Source organism: Muscardinus avellanarius (genome assembly GCF_963383645.1).
Source record: "Muscardinus avellanarius genome assembly, chromosome: 13".
In the NCBI taxonomy this organism is placed as follows: Eukaryota; Metazoa; Chordata; class Mammalia; order Rodentia; family Gliridae; genus Muscardinus; species Muscardinus avellanarius.
Window position 1 is genome coordinate 12067444 of NC_137799.1, and position 15939 is coordinate 12083382.

The following is a 15939-nucleotide window of genomic DNA, read 5'->3' on the forward strand; positions in this document are numbered from 1 at the left end:
TTCTTGCGTGGTCCCAGGAGAGCACTCACTCACCCCCCACCAAGTTGCCGCTGATGGCTTCCTGTGTGATCTCTCTAGGCCTAGAGGAAATGAAATGGGGGTGTTCATGAAAGTGGGCCCAGAGAGGGGTGTAGGAGTATAGTAGGTTGAGGATCACACTGGCTCTCAAATACCTTCATTTGCCTTGAGTGAATCCCTGTCAGGGGCTGTCGGGATCGCGGGAGGTTTCTGGATTGGAGCCTCCAAAATGGCTGATACGGGAGCCAAGGCCCTCAAGAGTAGGGCAGAGCTGAGCCACCCTGCGGTCTTATCAGGTCCCCAGGTGGCGTTCCTGTGAGCATGTGGGGTTCTCCTTAAAGGTCCAAGAGGAGATGAAGACAGGCCTTCCTCAGGGTCATGTGGGCAGGGAACGGTGAGATAGAGAAGGTCTGGAGGGATCTTACTGGAAGTGATGCGGTTTTAAAAAGGGAAACGAGTAAGCCGCGCGTGGTGGCGGACGCTTGCAATCCCAACATTTGGGAGGCTGAGACCGGAGGATCGCGGTCAGCTCAGCTACTTAGGCCTTTTGCAACTCAGTTAGACTCTGTTTCAAAATAAAGAACAACAACAACAACAACAACAAAATAGGGCTGGGGGTAGCTTGAGGTAGAAAGCCCCTGGGTTCCATCCCCAGTACTGCAAAAAAAAAAAAAAAAAAAAAAAAAAGGAAACTGGTGTTTTCATGCTGTCTTGAGTGGGAAATATCTCTAGGCCCAAGCTGCTGGATGGGAGGACTCCTCCTCTCCCCCCGCTGTCTGGTGCGTGTGCGTAGGAGGCAGAGGCTGGGGTTCTGTGTCTGCCCAGGGGCCTCGGAGGCAGCAGGGTGGTCTGAGGCGAGAGCACAGCGGAGTCCTCCCGACAGAGGTCTACGCCGCGGTTCTGCGCGGGGCGGCGCAGGTGCGCGCGGGCGCGAGCTCCGGGAGACGCGCGCCCCCGCGGCCCCGCCTCCGCGAGCGGACTACACTTCCCGGCAGCCCCCGCGGCGGGCGGCGGGGCGCGGGCGGGAGGGGGCGGCGGGAGAGGCGGAGGGGGCGGCGCGCGCCGGCGACCATGGCGTTCGCCCGGCTGGCGCGAGGACCTTAGCCCCGGGAGGCGGCGGCGAGGGCGCGAGGCTCGCGCGGGCGGGCGCAGCCCGAGGGCCGGGAGGAAGGGCGGGGAGCGCGCCGGGGAGGCCGGCGGCCGCGGGCGGGCGGGCAGCGCGGCGCCGACGGCCCGCGGGCCCATGCGGAGGCCCGGGGACCATGGGCTCCAGGATCAAGTGAGTGCGGCCGGGCGCGGGGCGCGGGGCGCGGGGCCGGCCAGGGCGGCAGGCCGCGGGCCGCGCGGGGACTTGTTGCGGGGAGCCGAGGGGCGCCCCGCGGGCCGGCGTCTCGCGGGGAGGGGGCGGTTGCCATGGCGATGCGGGAGGCGCGGGGCGGGGTGCGCGGGCCGGAGGGGCGCGGGTGGCCGGGCGTCCCCTCCTCACCTGCGGGCGGGAACCGCGGGGGTCGCGAGGTGGCCCCTCTGCGGGCTACAGAGCCCCGGGAAATGGTCCTGCAACTGTTGGGAGGGGGGCGGGAAGTCTCCGGAAGCAAGTCCCCCAGTGGGCGTGTTTGGGCGCCCCCCCCCCCCCCGAGAGTTGGCAGGTGCCGAGAGATTGCTGCCTGGCTGTCGGAGGCCTCCCCCCCCCCCCAAGTCATGTGAAGCTCCTAGAGGGAGGGGCCCTGGTGGATTTAGGTCTGGGTGGCCTGGGGGGAGGGAGGCCCTACCTTCTCTCTCCTATTTCTTCCTCTTATCTGTGAAAGTCTCCATACTGCAGGGCCAAAGGCTTTGAAGGAAGATACCTCGGTGTTGTAACCGGGCACCTGATCTTGATAATCATTGGAAAGGCTTTGTGTAAACCAAGCTGACCAATGTCTCCACTCATTCATTCACCTGGAGTCCCAGGTGGGGGCTTAGATTTCCGGAAATTGTTGATACTTTTGACTTTCGAAACCTTGTTGCCCTTCTAGACCTAGAAGTTACTTTGGAAAATGGCAGCTTCTCTGTAGCTCAGTTGGGGTGTGTTGCTGTGGATTCTATCTCCCCTCGCAGCCAAGTCTTCTTCAGGCCTCTCCCTTCCTCAGCCCCAGAGCAGGAGTTGCCTTATCTCTAATCACTAACAAATGTTCACTTTTTCTCTATGGCTAATAGAATTGTTTAAGGACATTTAAAAACAAAGTTGACAGCATAGGGTTTTCTGTAAAACAGCTTTCACAGGACACTTGAAAGCCTCTTAGAGGAGTCTTGGAATGTTTATTTCAGCATTTTGAGAGTTGTATTAGGGGAGTTTGAAAGGGAAGGGCCCCAGGAGCAACCATTGCATCCCATATGCATGTGATGCCCGTGCACTGTGACCCTTGCCCTGCATTCCCCTGAATGGTTAGGCTTCTCATTTACAAAATGCGTCTAACGTATACTCCAGTAGTCCTGAGACATTTGCTAAATTACACTAGAAACGTGTGCTTATGATAATGAAGATGGAAATTAAAAAAAATTTTTTTTTTGTGGAAATGAAAAAAGAAGCATGCCCCAAGAGCTTAAGAGGCTGGGGAGGTAGAAAGATGTAGTTTGTGGAAGTAGTGGGATTAAAAAGGCACTCTTAAGTGTACTTCCTGCTTCGAAGTAAGAGTTGTAAACCTGGATTTCAGTAGCACTTAGAAACACTTTCCGGAAGCCACCTTACAGTCGCAGAGTAGGTGTGAGGATGCGTACCTTTCTTTCTCGTTACAGAGAAGTTCAGAAACTTGCCTGACCCGAGGCAGCCAGTGTCAGAACCAGCGTCAGCATCCGACAAGCAGTTCCGATGACTAGCGGGCAGGTTTCTCTCGCTCTTGACAGTAGTGGTTGACAGATACGTTTCTCGAGTGTGTTTTGTGGAGCACTCATATCTGAGCACTTGGGCGAGAGAATTTACTAAGGCGTGAAATTGTATTAAGTGTGAAATTAGTATGAAGAATGCCTTATTGATCTTAAAGCTAGACTGCTTTGTGGTAAAAACTTGGGCTTGGGAAATATGTTAACTTGTGGTGAGAGAGAGAGACAGAGACAATATGAAAAGAGAAGCGAGGAGAAGTAGTTGTGATTTATGGCGACCATTGATTATGCAGCTTCTGTAGCTGGGCCTGAGGACACGCAGGTGCTGAGGACGCTGTCCACTTGGGTTTCACTCTGGTCACTGGGAGAAGCAGAGTTTTGGCCATTGCCTGCCATGCCCTTCTGGCAGGGCTGACCTGGAGGTGTTCACCTGGCTGAGGTGGACGCTGCCTGCTCGTCCTGCAGGACAGTGGGAGGGGCACACAGCACTCTGAGGCCCCTGCAGCAGCAGGACACTGGCTGCCTGTGTTTCCCCTCGCCTGTCTCAGTGCCGTGTGGCATTGCAGGGGCATGGTGGAGTCAGATCTGGGTTCAGATCCCAGATCTTTTTCACGCTAAGTATGAAACTTTGCACACATTGCCGCTGTCAGGGTTTCCCTGGGCGTGAGGGAGGGGGTGGCCATGTACATGTTTTAGGATTATTATGAACAGTCAGTACAGTATCAACATGAATTCCAGACCTAATATTGAAAACTCAGTAATTTAGTTTTCTTTTACACCTTCTTACCAAAAGACTAAAAATATCTGGTATGGTTTTGCCAGAAATGTCAGGGAAAGATATGTTTCAGGTAATGGAGAGGAAAGCTTTAGTGACCAAGGAAGTAAGACTGAATGTGTACAGCAGGATTTAACATTGTCACATTATTAAAAAATAAAGTTGATTAAAAACAACTCTGGGGTTATGGAGCTGGTGTCTGTTGTGTGATTGGTGCAAAGCACGGGCGCTGCTCGGCACAGGGGGTGGACTTTAGTGCTTGATCAGACTTTCAAGCTAAGGCTGGTTGAGCACCGTCTCTGTGTCAGGCACCACGGTAATGCTTAACAAGGACCATTTCATCAAACCCTCAGCTGTCCACAGGTGCTGCTTCTTAACCACATTTTCCAAATGAGAGTATGGGAGGCTGTAGATCTAAGGCCAGATGCCATCCATTTCCCCGTTGACCTGCCACCTCTCTGCACCCCCAGCTCAGGCCCGATGTCTCTCATCCGCATCTCCGTAGCCCCCGTGTGTATCACTGTCATGGCGCCAAATCGAGGGGTTCTCATACTAAACTGGACACAAACTTTTTGAGAGCAGGGAGTATCTTACTTGCTTTGCATTCCCTGTGTTAAACTCAGTGACTTAATGGTTTTTTTAGGAAGAGCGTGTGAAGCGCACTTAAGAAATATGTTAGGATCTGGGTTCAGATTCTAAGTAACACCCCAAGTTCTCTGATTTTTTTTTTTTTTTTTTTTTTTGTCGTACTGGGGTGGAACCCAGGTGCTTTTCTACCTCCGGGCTATACTCTCAGACCTATGTTATATTTTATTTGGAAACAGGGTATCACTAAGTTTTGAGAGCCTCACTAAGTAGCTGAGGCTGGCTTCGAAACTGCAATCCTCCTGTCTCAGCCTCCCAAGTGCAGGGATTACAAGTGTAGCCATCACGCCAGGCTGAGTTCTCTGATTTTTTTTTTTTTTTTTTTTGGTGGAACTGGGGGTGGAACCCAGAGGCTTTTCTACCTCCGGGCTATACTCCCAGACCTATTTTTATATTTTATTTGGAAACAGGGTCTCACTAAGTTGCTGAGAGCCTCACTAAGTAGCTGAGGCTGGCTTCGAACCTGTGTGATCCTCCTGTCTCAGCCTCCCAAGCGCGGGGATTACAAGCGTGCGCCACCACGCCTGGCTGAGTTCTCTGATTTGAATGCACAGAGTTAACAGTTTGCTATTTGAACCCTTGAGGGAGGGAGTTATTATATTTCATAACTTTAAGCCATATTGCACTGGTCTAGGCAGAACATTCTGTACTGAAGGATGTATGTTCGGTCTGCGTTCATTTTGATGAAGGGGTATTGTCTTACCTTAAACCAGCACCTAACTGACAAGGGAGAGAGAAGATCACCAGTATGAGGGTAGCCGCCTAAACCTTAAGCGGGAGCGGACGTTTATCTAGAGGAGTAAAAAGAGCAGTGGTAACTGACGATCTTTGACAGGTATGTTTAAATCTTATTTAGTGTTTGAGTGATCCCAGTGGACTGGAATGTGGTTAATATGAAGCAATTTAACTGATAATGCGGATACACAGCAGGAAACTGTGTGGCAGTTTAATATTGCTTGTGGTGACATCCTAGAAATTGCTTCCAGGCACCAAGTACAGGAAGTGGGTTGTAAGTAATCGAAGGAAGTGTTCTAAGTGCGATTGAAGAGACCTGACATTTATGGTCTCGGGGAAAAGCATACTCTTAAGACTTGAGGGCACAGAGACCAGACCGGGCCACTGATTGGCCTCCTTTGTGCTGTTTATGCTGCGTTATCCTGTCCCTGGCGGACTGTGACCTCTTTGAGGTTAGTGTCCAAGAAACTTATCCATTTATTAAAACTTACTTTCCTACTATGAACTAAGAAGCGCACCAGGCACTTAAGAAGTACTGAATAAACGTTAGCCATTATTAGCATAATTAGTACTGTGCCTGGCAGTGTGCTGAAGATTTTACTGTGCTTTAAGATTTCCTAAAGTAGTAGACGTGTGCAAAACAAAGACAGTCCCTCCAGGCTTCCTCCCCTCTAAGACCTCCAGTATAATGTAGGAGATAATTGCTATGGTGGCAATGCCGCCAGCCACCTACAGGTGAACAGGTAAAGTAGCGACAATGTGCCCGGGGTCAGGAAACGGCGCCCCGGGCGTGGTTGTGTAACAGAGAAGAGTTGGGATTGAAAGGGCAAGGTGGTGCCCGAGGGAGCAGAGGTGGTGGAGAAGGCGGCATCGCAGTGGTAGGATTAACTGACATGGCATATTGGGGGAATACAAATTCCCACTTACTAGGCACTTAGGTTCCAGGATTTGGTTAGACGTTGGGAATTGCAGTAGCGAGCAGGACAGATTCGGTCTTACTCTCCGTGCTTGCGGTCAGGAGGGCCTGCTGGGCAGCCAGTGAGTTCATGGCGGGCTACGTGAATGACGTAGTTAGGAAGGAAGCAAGTGCCGAGGGAGTGGTGGGAATGGCTGTCCTATATCAGACGAGCCGTGAGGTGTGGCCTCCGCACGGAGGTGATGTCTGAATTGAGACCGAAAGGATGAGGAGGCGTGAGTCATGTCAGGAGACTGGGGAGGCACCGTATTCAAGGCAGAGGGCCTAGAGACAAGAACCCTGGGTGTACTTTACTAACTGACAGAAGGCTGGTGGGTTTGGGTGGTGAAAGTTGGCAAAGGCTTGAGGTGAGGTCCAGGAGAGGGCTTGACAGGGCCTTGTAAAGACATAGTAATCTGCAAAGTGCCTTATTAAGATATAAGTCCCATACTATAAAATTTACTTTTAAGGTAAGTGGTTTTTAATATATTCACAACAGTGGGGTTGACTTCTGCCATTTAATTCCAGAGCATTTTCCTCACCCCAGAAAGGAACCCCTTGCCTGTTAGCAGTCACTCCCTACACCCCCGAACCCTCCCAGCTGTAGGCAATCACTAATCTACTTTTAGTTGCTGTGTTTGCCTGTTCTGGGCATTTCATATAAATGGAATCATGTGTAGCTCTTTGTGTGTCTAGCTGCTTTCACTTAGCATAATTGTTTCAAGGTTTATCCATGGGGTAGCATGTTTTCAGTGTTTACTTTTTATTGCTGAGTAATATTCCATTGTATGGCTATACCACATTTTGCTCATTCATTCATCAGTTGTTAGATGTTTAGGTCGTTTCCCCCTTTTCGATAATACGAATAATGTTGCTGTGAACATTTTGTGTGGGCATATGCTTTCATTTCTCTTGGGTAGGTACCTCAGTGGAATTGCTGGGTCATTGGTAATTCTATTTAGGATTTTGAGAAACGGTTGAAATATTTTTTCAAAGCAGCTACACTACTTTGTGTAATGTGCTATCTTACTGGGCTTTGATTTGGCCCAAAGGAATTGTGTAGAAAGCATAAAATCAGAGTAGACAGGCTTCTTAGAAGAGGCTGGGACTTAAACTGAAAGAAAGGGGAGACCTGGAGAAGAACAGTGGAAGGGAGTGGCTTGGAAGTGGAGATATGCCCATGCCATTGTTTTCAAGTACAGAGAAGCAACCTTGGCCCCTTCGTAGAGCACTGTGCCAGTGCTTTGGGGCTGCTCTTTAAAGAATCGCATTACCAATACGCAGGGCAGATTTGCTACCTTGCAGCCTATTGTACACGACCCGTGTCTGTGCTTTGTGATGGGACTAGGAGTCGCAATGCGATTCCTCTTGAGGCCTTCTCTTCTACGGCCTCTTTCCCTCTTTGCTCTGCAGCATGGTGCTTCCTGTCCAGTCCCCATAGGAAGCTGTACAAAGACTTCAATGGTAGAATAAAAAAGTCTCTCTAGAGACCAAGCTCTCCATTACCATTATTTTGGTGGTACTGGAGCTGAAACTTGGGGCATTCTACTCTGAGCTACACCCCATCCCTATTTTATTTTTTATTTTGAAATGGTTTCACCAAGTTACCACACACTGGCCTTGAACCTGCGCTCTTCCTGTCAATCTCCCAAGTAACTGGGATTGTGGGTGTGCACCACCACACATGACTCGGTTCTGCATAATTAGTACCCAGAGTTAGCCACTTGAATTTTCCTGACTTTTGTGGAGACATGTATTGGTACTAGTCTATCATTCTACTGTTAGCCACTGCGGTCAGCTTGGAGAGGGCTGTAGGACAGGCAGGGAGGTTAAAGCCTGGAGTAGTGTTCTAGGGAAATAGCTCGCGTTCAGTTAACGCATCTGTGTGAATGCCAAGGTTTTGGAGTGCTGGTTGCAGTTGCAAAGATTCAGCCTTTTTCTTGGCCCCAGAGGGAACTAGTCTTTTGGTTTGCAACATCCTTTTTTGCCTTAAAGAACTTTATTGGGACATGGAAAGATACACAAGGAAGAGGAAGAAAACAAAGTTGGTCTTTTTTTTTTTTTTTTTTTTTTTTTACTGAAATCTGTTAAAAGGCCTGCTCTTTCCAAATACAGCCACGCACCACACGATGAGCTTTGATCAGTGACGAACCCATCCTTGGTGGTGGTCCCCTGACACTGTATCGCCTTGTTGTGTGTTAGCCTTAGTGTGTGTAAGTAAATGTTGTGATGTTGATACAGTAAAATTGCCTTAATGACACATTTCTGAGACTGTGTCTCCACTGCTGCTAAGCACTGATGCGTGGCTATTTAGGATTTGAAGAGCCAGATAAAGGAAGTAATAGCATGTTCAAAATATGTGTGTTCCTGTTGAAAAGACAGGTGACATTCTAAGAGTTCATCTGTAAGTTGGTTATTTAGAATGTACTTCTCTTTTAGAGATACCGTTAAGTACAAATCAACAGCTGTCAAGAGCAAGGTCATTCTCTATAGAGGGGATTCTGCAAAAGTCATGGATAGATTAAAGAGCATACCCGAAATGCAGAAGATGTGGATATAGATTATGGGAAATGAACTTGAGAAAGTAGAATTATTCTTTTGGGAAATGATGGTGCTAAAGGGTTGATGATAAAATCAGATTCGGGTTTTTAGGGAAGGTTATCCTGCAGAGACATCCCTGGTTTGTGCAAGATGATCCATTGTAGAAAATATATTAGAATGTCCATTTATAAATCAACCCTCAACATTTCTGTGTTTTCTGATGTATGGATTAGTATAGTAAGGCTTTGTTCTAATTTATAACTAAATATATATCAGATGTAAGCTTGGATTTTTACTGATACGGTATGTAAAGAAAAAGATAGGAGATGTCTGGATTGTAGAGCTTTCCAATAGTTTATGCTCCAGAAGGTCAAGGCCCGAAGCAAGGTTTTGGCAGTGATAAGAAAAGGGATGGATTCCGCCGGGCATGGTGGCGCACGCTTGTAATCCCCAAGCTTGGGAGGCAGAGACAGGAGGATCGCGCAGGTTCGAAGCCAGTCCCGCGCGCTGGCTTAGGATACCCTGTTTCCAAATAAAAATGTAAAAATAGGTCTGGGAGTGTAGCCCGGAGGTAGAAGGGCTTCCAGGAACCCCAGTACCACCAAAAAAAAAAAAAAAAAGAAAAGGGATGGATTAGAGATTTTAGGTAGAACTGACAAGACTCGGTGACACATTAGCATGTAAGAGGCAGGAGGCAAAGTTACGTTACAGATGGGTGTTTGTAAGATGAGGACTGGTTATGTAGTTGTGTGTTTGTTCCTGAGCAGAGTAAGAAGTTAAAATTGGGAGAAGGCATTTTGGTTTGCAGTGAGAGAGGAAGGGCTCTTCTAAGGGCTTCACAGTGCTGTATGTGCTTTCTTAGATAAGTAAGACTTAAAGTGGCCTGGATCAAGTTGTTGAAGGGAAATCTGTTCATGGGAGATTCAGAAAGAGAGAGAAACAACACAAAACAACTTTTGAGCTCACTTTAGCCACAGGAAAGCTTTCAGGGAGGTTGTGTCGATCTTGCCTAGGCTGTGTGAATAAATGGAAGGAAGGAAACGAATCTGAGGAGGTGCTCTGAGGAGGTGCCGTTTGGCTCCAGGCATCAGGTGTGAGAGGAGCTGGGGCAGGGCATGGGGCATTGGGGTTTGAGTCCTCAGAACTAAACATAAAAGGAAATTCCTATCTGACTTTACATTTCTCAGCCTCAGTGGTTTTTCATTTTTTGTTGTTGTTTTTTACATTATTAAAGGGACACAAATCACCTACACAGTTGGTTAAAGGCTCTTTTGTGTCTGGCCCTCAGCAGAGTTGTGATTTAGTAAGTGGCAGCTCTCATGAATATTGCTTGTAGAGGATAAAACATGTAGTTGCATGAGAGCCTGAAGTCTAAGAAAAAGTCAAAAGAAAGCAAATATGTTTCTTTTCATAGTAGTTTTTTTTTCTTGGTACTGAGACTTGAACCCATGAGCATGGGGCTACACCCCCTCTCCTATTTTATTTTTTATTTTGAAATCGAGTTGTACTAAGTTGCTGAGACCTGCCTCAAATGCGCAGTCTTCATGTCTCCGCCCCTCGACTGCTGGGATGACAGGCACGCGCTCACCACCACGCTTGGCTTTTTTTCTTAAAATATAAGTTGCTTGCTTCCTTTTGTGAGAATGTTAGGTGACATGTACATTGACTGAATTTATTTGAAGGGTCGAGATATGTGACAAATTTATTCCTCTTGCTGGCTGGGGAGGAAGGACACCCATAGTTTACTAAGAGAAATACGATGAGTAAGTCAGGTGTGTGGCACATACCTGTAGTCCCAGTACAAGTTAGCGAGGCTCTTAGCAAACTGAGACCCTGTTTCCAAATTAAAAAATAACATAGGACGTGGGGTGTAGCTTGGAGGTAGATTGCCCTTGGGTTCAATCCCTCATAACCCCCAAAAAAAGAGAAAAAAGAAAAAGAAGTAGGATGAACATTCAAAAAATTAGAATCATAATATTTAAGAATGTTTTGTTATCTCTCATAAATATTGGAGATATTCAGTTTTATAAAATATTTATACCAATAACTTATCTCTGTTTAGTTGGTCATCGTCTCCTCCTCCTCCTCCTCCTCCTCCTCCTCCTCCTCCTCCTCCTCCTTCTTTTCTTCTACTGGGGATTGAATCCAGAAGCAACACTCCAGCCGTAATGTATTTTTTATTTGGCAACAGGATCTTGCTAAGTTGCTGTCAGCTTCACTAAATTGCTGAGGCTGGCATTGAACCTGTGATCCTCCTGTCTCAGCCTCCCAAGTACTAGGGTTGTAAGTGTGAGCCACCATGCCTGGCTTACTACAGTCTTTTTGATGTATTTTTAAGTTTCTTTTCCCATGGTGCTTAGAATTGTTAGTTTTAAACTTTTTTTTTTTTTTTTTTTTTTTTAGTACTAGGGATGGAACCTAGGGACATTTTAATTCCAAGCTACAGTCCTAGCCCTATTTTTTATTCTTTATTTTGAAACAGGGTCTCACTGAGTTGCAGAGGGCCTCACTAAGTAGCTGAGGCTGGCTGTGAACCGTGATCCTACTGTCTCAGCCTCCCAAATGCTGGGATTACAAGTGTGCGCCACCACGCCCAGCTAGTTTTAAATTATTTTATTTTGGAAAATTTTAAACATCTATAAAAATAGAGAGAATAGGATAATGAGCCCCCAATCCCTTTCACCCAGTTTGAGTACACATTAGCTTATGACTTACCTAGTTTCATTTATAGGTATCTGATTGTAACTCTCTGCCCCTCCAGTTCTGGATTATTTTGAAGCTAATCCCAGATGGCATATCTCATTCTTAAGTATTTCCATATATAACTCTAACAGGTATTCTTTATTGGGTGAAGTGGTGCACCCTTGTAATCCCAGTATTTGGGAGGTTGAGGCAGGGGATTGCAGGTTGGAGGCCAGCCTCAGCTACTCAGTGAGGCCCAACTCAGTGAGACCCTGATTCAAAATAAAGAGTAAAAAATAGGCCTGGAGGTGTAGATTGGAGGTAGAATGCCCCTGGGTTCTATCCCTAGTACCACAAAAAAAGTGAATTTCTTAATATTTATAAATCTTTCTAATGTTATCAAACATCCCGTCAGTGTTTGAAGTTTTTTAGGTTTATAATTTTTTATTTTTATTTTTATTTTTGGGTATTGGGGATTCAACTCAGGGGCCTTCTACTTCTGAGCTGCACCTCCAGCCCTGTTTTATTCTTTATTTTGAAACAGGGTCTCAGTTGTGGAGGCCCTCACAAGTTGCTGAGGCTGCCTACAAACCTGCCGACCTCCTGTTTCAGCCTCCCAAGTACTGGGATTACAGAGCATGAACCATCACGCCTGGCTCTGAGTCTTGCTAAATTGCTGAGATTGTTTTTGAACCTGTGATCCTTTGGTCTCAGGCTCCCAAGTACTGGGATCACAGGCATGGACTACCACACCTGGCTCCAGGGTCATCTTACATGTTTCCCATTCCAGACATGCATTCCTCTGTTTCTCTTAGGAGTCTTAGTTCATTTTAGTGGAAAATAATGATCATAGCTTGAATGTAAAGATTTTTAAATTTTTGACTGGAGAGGTTTACTACTGTGTTAATCATTATTTAAGACTTCTGAGGGGTCAGAGCTAGGAAGTGGGCTGGAGATACAGCTCAGCATTAGAGTGCTTGCTGGTGTGTGTGAGGCCCTGTGGAAGAAAAGGAAAGGTAGGAAAAGGTAAACTGCATCAATATGTTCAGATCGATATTTACAATTCCAGACTACAGCTGTTTCAACTTCACCCTCACATCTGAGTCTTCCAGATCCACACCAAAAGTCTCGATTTACAACAACTACATAATTACTCTGGCCTTTTCCCATAATGTCCAGGCAACCTGCAAGAGCAGTACCAACATGGCCACCAAGAATATGATGACTGAAAACAACTATTTGTGTGTGTGTGTATCGATATATACACATATGTAAATATATAACTAGTTCTATATCACAAATATACCACCATATATGTTTATATAGTTTATATAAAATTTATGTATATAAACAAGTATATGCTTGTGTGTGTGTGTGTGTGTGTGTGTATATATATATATATATATTTTTTTTTTTTTTTTCCCCAGTACTGTGAATTGAACCCAGGGACATTCTACCTGAGCTACCACCCAGCTCACTTTTTATTCTTTATTTTGAAACGGTCTCATTGAGTTGCTGAGAGCCTCACAAAGTACCTGAGGCTGTCCTGGAATTTGGGATCTTACTTTCTCAGCCTCTGCAGTGCTGAGATTACAAGCTGCGCCATCATACCTGGTAGCACAGTTCTTGTCATTAGGGTCTATCTTAGTAGGAATGCATAGTCAAATGGCTTAAACCACTTATTATTAAGATGAGGAAGTTTCATTCTCTGGTTTTGCCACCAAGTCAATACATGGTTAGGTGTTTTTTGTTTGTTTTTGTTTGTGTACTGGGGATTGAACCCAGGAAGATTCTACCTCTGAGCTACACCCCAGCCCTTTTTATTTTTTTATATTGAAACAGGATTTTACCAAGTTGTTTTAGGTTTCACTGAATTGTTGAGGTAAGCCTTCAATCTGCAAACCTCCTGTCTCAGCCTCCTAGGTGCTGGGAATACAGGTATGCACCAACACCTACCCAACATTAGGGTTTCAGAACTTTTTTTCCCCTAATCTTTTGGGATTGCTTTTCCAAAGGAATTTAATTTGAGCTAGGTGTGGTGGTACATGTAAGTAATCCCAGTACTTGGGAGGCAGAAACAGAAGGATCACTGTTTTGAGGTCATCCTTAGCAACTTAGCAAGATCCTATTTAAAAAAAAAAAAGGCTGACGGTGTAGCTCAGAGCTAGCATGCCCTTGGATTCAGCCTCAGTACCCCTAAAAAGTAATTTGATTTGTTTTATAATGACGTGGTATTTTTGTCATTTCAAAGCAAAATTTACAACATTAAGTATATTAAGTATATTCATAAAAGCCTAACTTCTATCCCTGCCCAATACCTTATCCTTTCCATCCTTCTCAGATAAGTTTGTTTTTAGATAATTTGTCTTCCCACTAAAGATAAAAGACAAATATATAAGTATATTTGTCTCATACCTCTTCTTGCCAGGCCTTCAGATAAGTATACTTATCTGAAGTATAAAAAGTATACATAGAATGAATACTTTTCTTCCTTTGACCTTGCTTGTGAATCCTGTAGGGATTACTCTGGCAGGTTGTAGAAAGCTTGCTTATTTTCTTGTGTCGGACAGCAGCTTCTTCATCCGATGGATGGACTGTGGTCTCTCCAACCAGTCTTGTATTAATAGGCATTTAGGATGCTTCTAGTCTCTTCTTCCAGATGGTCAGTAACAGATGTGTGTGTATGTGTAAATGTGGGTGTGTATTTTATGTTTTTACCATTATGTCATTGAGATAGATTTCTAGACGTGGGGTTTTTGAATCAAAGGGTAAGTTTATCTGTAATTTTGCTAGATATGTCAAGTTCCTCTCCTTAGAGATAGTGTCAGCTCATATTCCCACATGAGAGGGTCCTTGTTGCCTTACAGTGGCATCAGCAGAGTATGTTTGTCAAACACAGAAAATCATTTTAATCGAAGTTATAAACACTCATGTTAACAAATCAAACAGTTCATGAGTGGTCATTAAGAACAATGAGAACCGGGCGTGGTGGCGCATGCTTGTAATCCCCGCGCTTGGGAGGCTGAGACAGGAGGATCGCACGGGTTCAAAGCCAGCCTCAGCTACTTAGTGAGGCTCTCAGCAACTTAGTGAGACCCTGTTTCAAAAAAAAAAAAAAAAAAAAAGCCGGGCGTGGTGGCGCACGCTTGTAATCCCAGCATTTGGGAGGCTGAGACTGGAGGATCACGGTTCGCAGATAGCCTCAGCTACTTAGTGAGGTCGTCTGCAACTCAGTGAGACCCTGTTTCAAAATAAAGAATAAAAAATTGGGCAGGGGGAGTAGCTCAGAGGTCAAATGCCTCTGGGTTCCATCCCCAAGCTCGCAAAAAAAAAAAAATATATATATATATATATATATATATGTATGTATGTATGTATGTATATATAAAAGGTCTGTGAGTATAGCCCAGAAGTAGAAAGCCTCTGGGTTCCACCCCCAGTACCACCAAAAAAATAAAAAGAAGAACAATGATTCTGTAATGACCTGCTCTTCCCCAGTCCCACTCATTGGAGACAAACTGTCAACGGATCCTCCTTTTAATTCGCCCATAACCCTAGATAAATCTCTTTTGTTAATTACCTTTAGGCAGTATCTTTTGACTCTCTGAAAAGTGAGTCTCTTTATAGTATTTTTCTCATTTCTTTGTCTAGCGGTTTTGTTTTTATATTTTGCAGAATTCAGGGACTTGTCCATACTAGCCTGCATTCTACTCTGAGCCGTATCCTTAGCCCCTGTCCAGTGTTTTATATGTTGACATTACTTTAATTCTTTTTTTTTTTTTTTGTGGGTCTGGGGATGGAACCCAGGGACATTCAACCTCCAAGCTACACCCCCAGCCCCATTTTTTTATTCTTTATTTTGAAACCGGGTCTCACTAAGTTGCAGAGGGCCTCACTCGGTAGCTGAGGCTGCCTGCGAATGGTGACCCTCCAGTCTCAGCTTCCTTAGTGCTGGGATCACAAGGGTGCGCCACCACGCCTGGCACTTTAATTCTTATAGTGGTTATTCTCTAAACTTCTTTAAATGTGTTTATTATGTTCACTTTCAACCACGTGTCTTGACTCCACACTCTGTAATGAGGGATATTGCCATAGTTTGCTCTTGTACCTTTTCTCAGCTAAACTTTTACTTTTATATGGCTCTTTAAATTTTGATTCATGACAAGAACCAAGACTTTCATGATTTATTCTCAGATTAACTCTAAAAGTAGAATATTTTGAATATTTAAATATAAGCATTTAGTTCCATTAGGACAGGGTGCTAGAATAACATTTTCTTTCCACTTGAAGGAGCATATCAGGGCCATATACATTTTTATTTTATTTTATTTTATTATTTTATTTTTATTTTTGTGGTGGTACTGGGGTTCCTGGAAGCCCTTCTACCTCCGGGCTACACTCCCAGACCCATTTTATACTTTTTTTAAAAAAATTGGAAACAGGGTCTCTTAAGCCAGCGTGGCTGGCTTCGAACCAGCGCGATCCTCCTGTCTCCGCCTCCCAAGTGCGGGGATTATAAGCGTGCGCCACCATGCCCGGCCAGTTTTTATTTTATTTAAAAAAAAATCTGCTCAGTTTAAAATTATACTGTTTATTTTGCTTCATATCCGAATTAAAATTTTTTATTTTGCATGTATTTGTACAAAATAGCAAAAGAACATACCAGCCCTGTGCAGAGAACAGCCAGGGTCATACAAAGACTTCCTTCTTCGTGTTGGCAGATGGACACCTC

At 45.3% G+C, this 15939-nt stretch overlaps 1 protein-coding gene across 1 annotated transcript in view; it reads left to right on the top strand.

Moving 5' to 3' along the window:
* Positions 1-1261: 1261 nt before the first annotated feature.
* Positions 1262-15939, top strand: part of DENND1A (DENN domain containing 1A) — a gene marked incomplete at both ends in the record, with an annotated part of 564729 nt that continues 550051 nt past the window's right edge. Inside the window, one exon of the mRNA XM_080708699.1 lies at positions 1262-1297. Coding sequence (XP_080564825.1) covers positions 1262-1297 — 36 coding nt within the window. The remainder of the gene's footprint in view (positions 1298-15939) is intronic.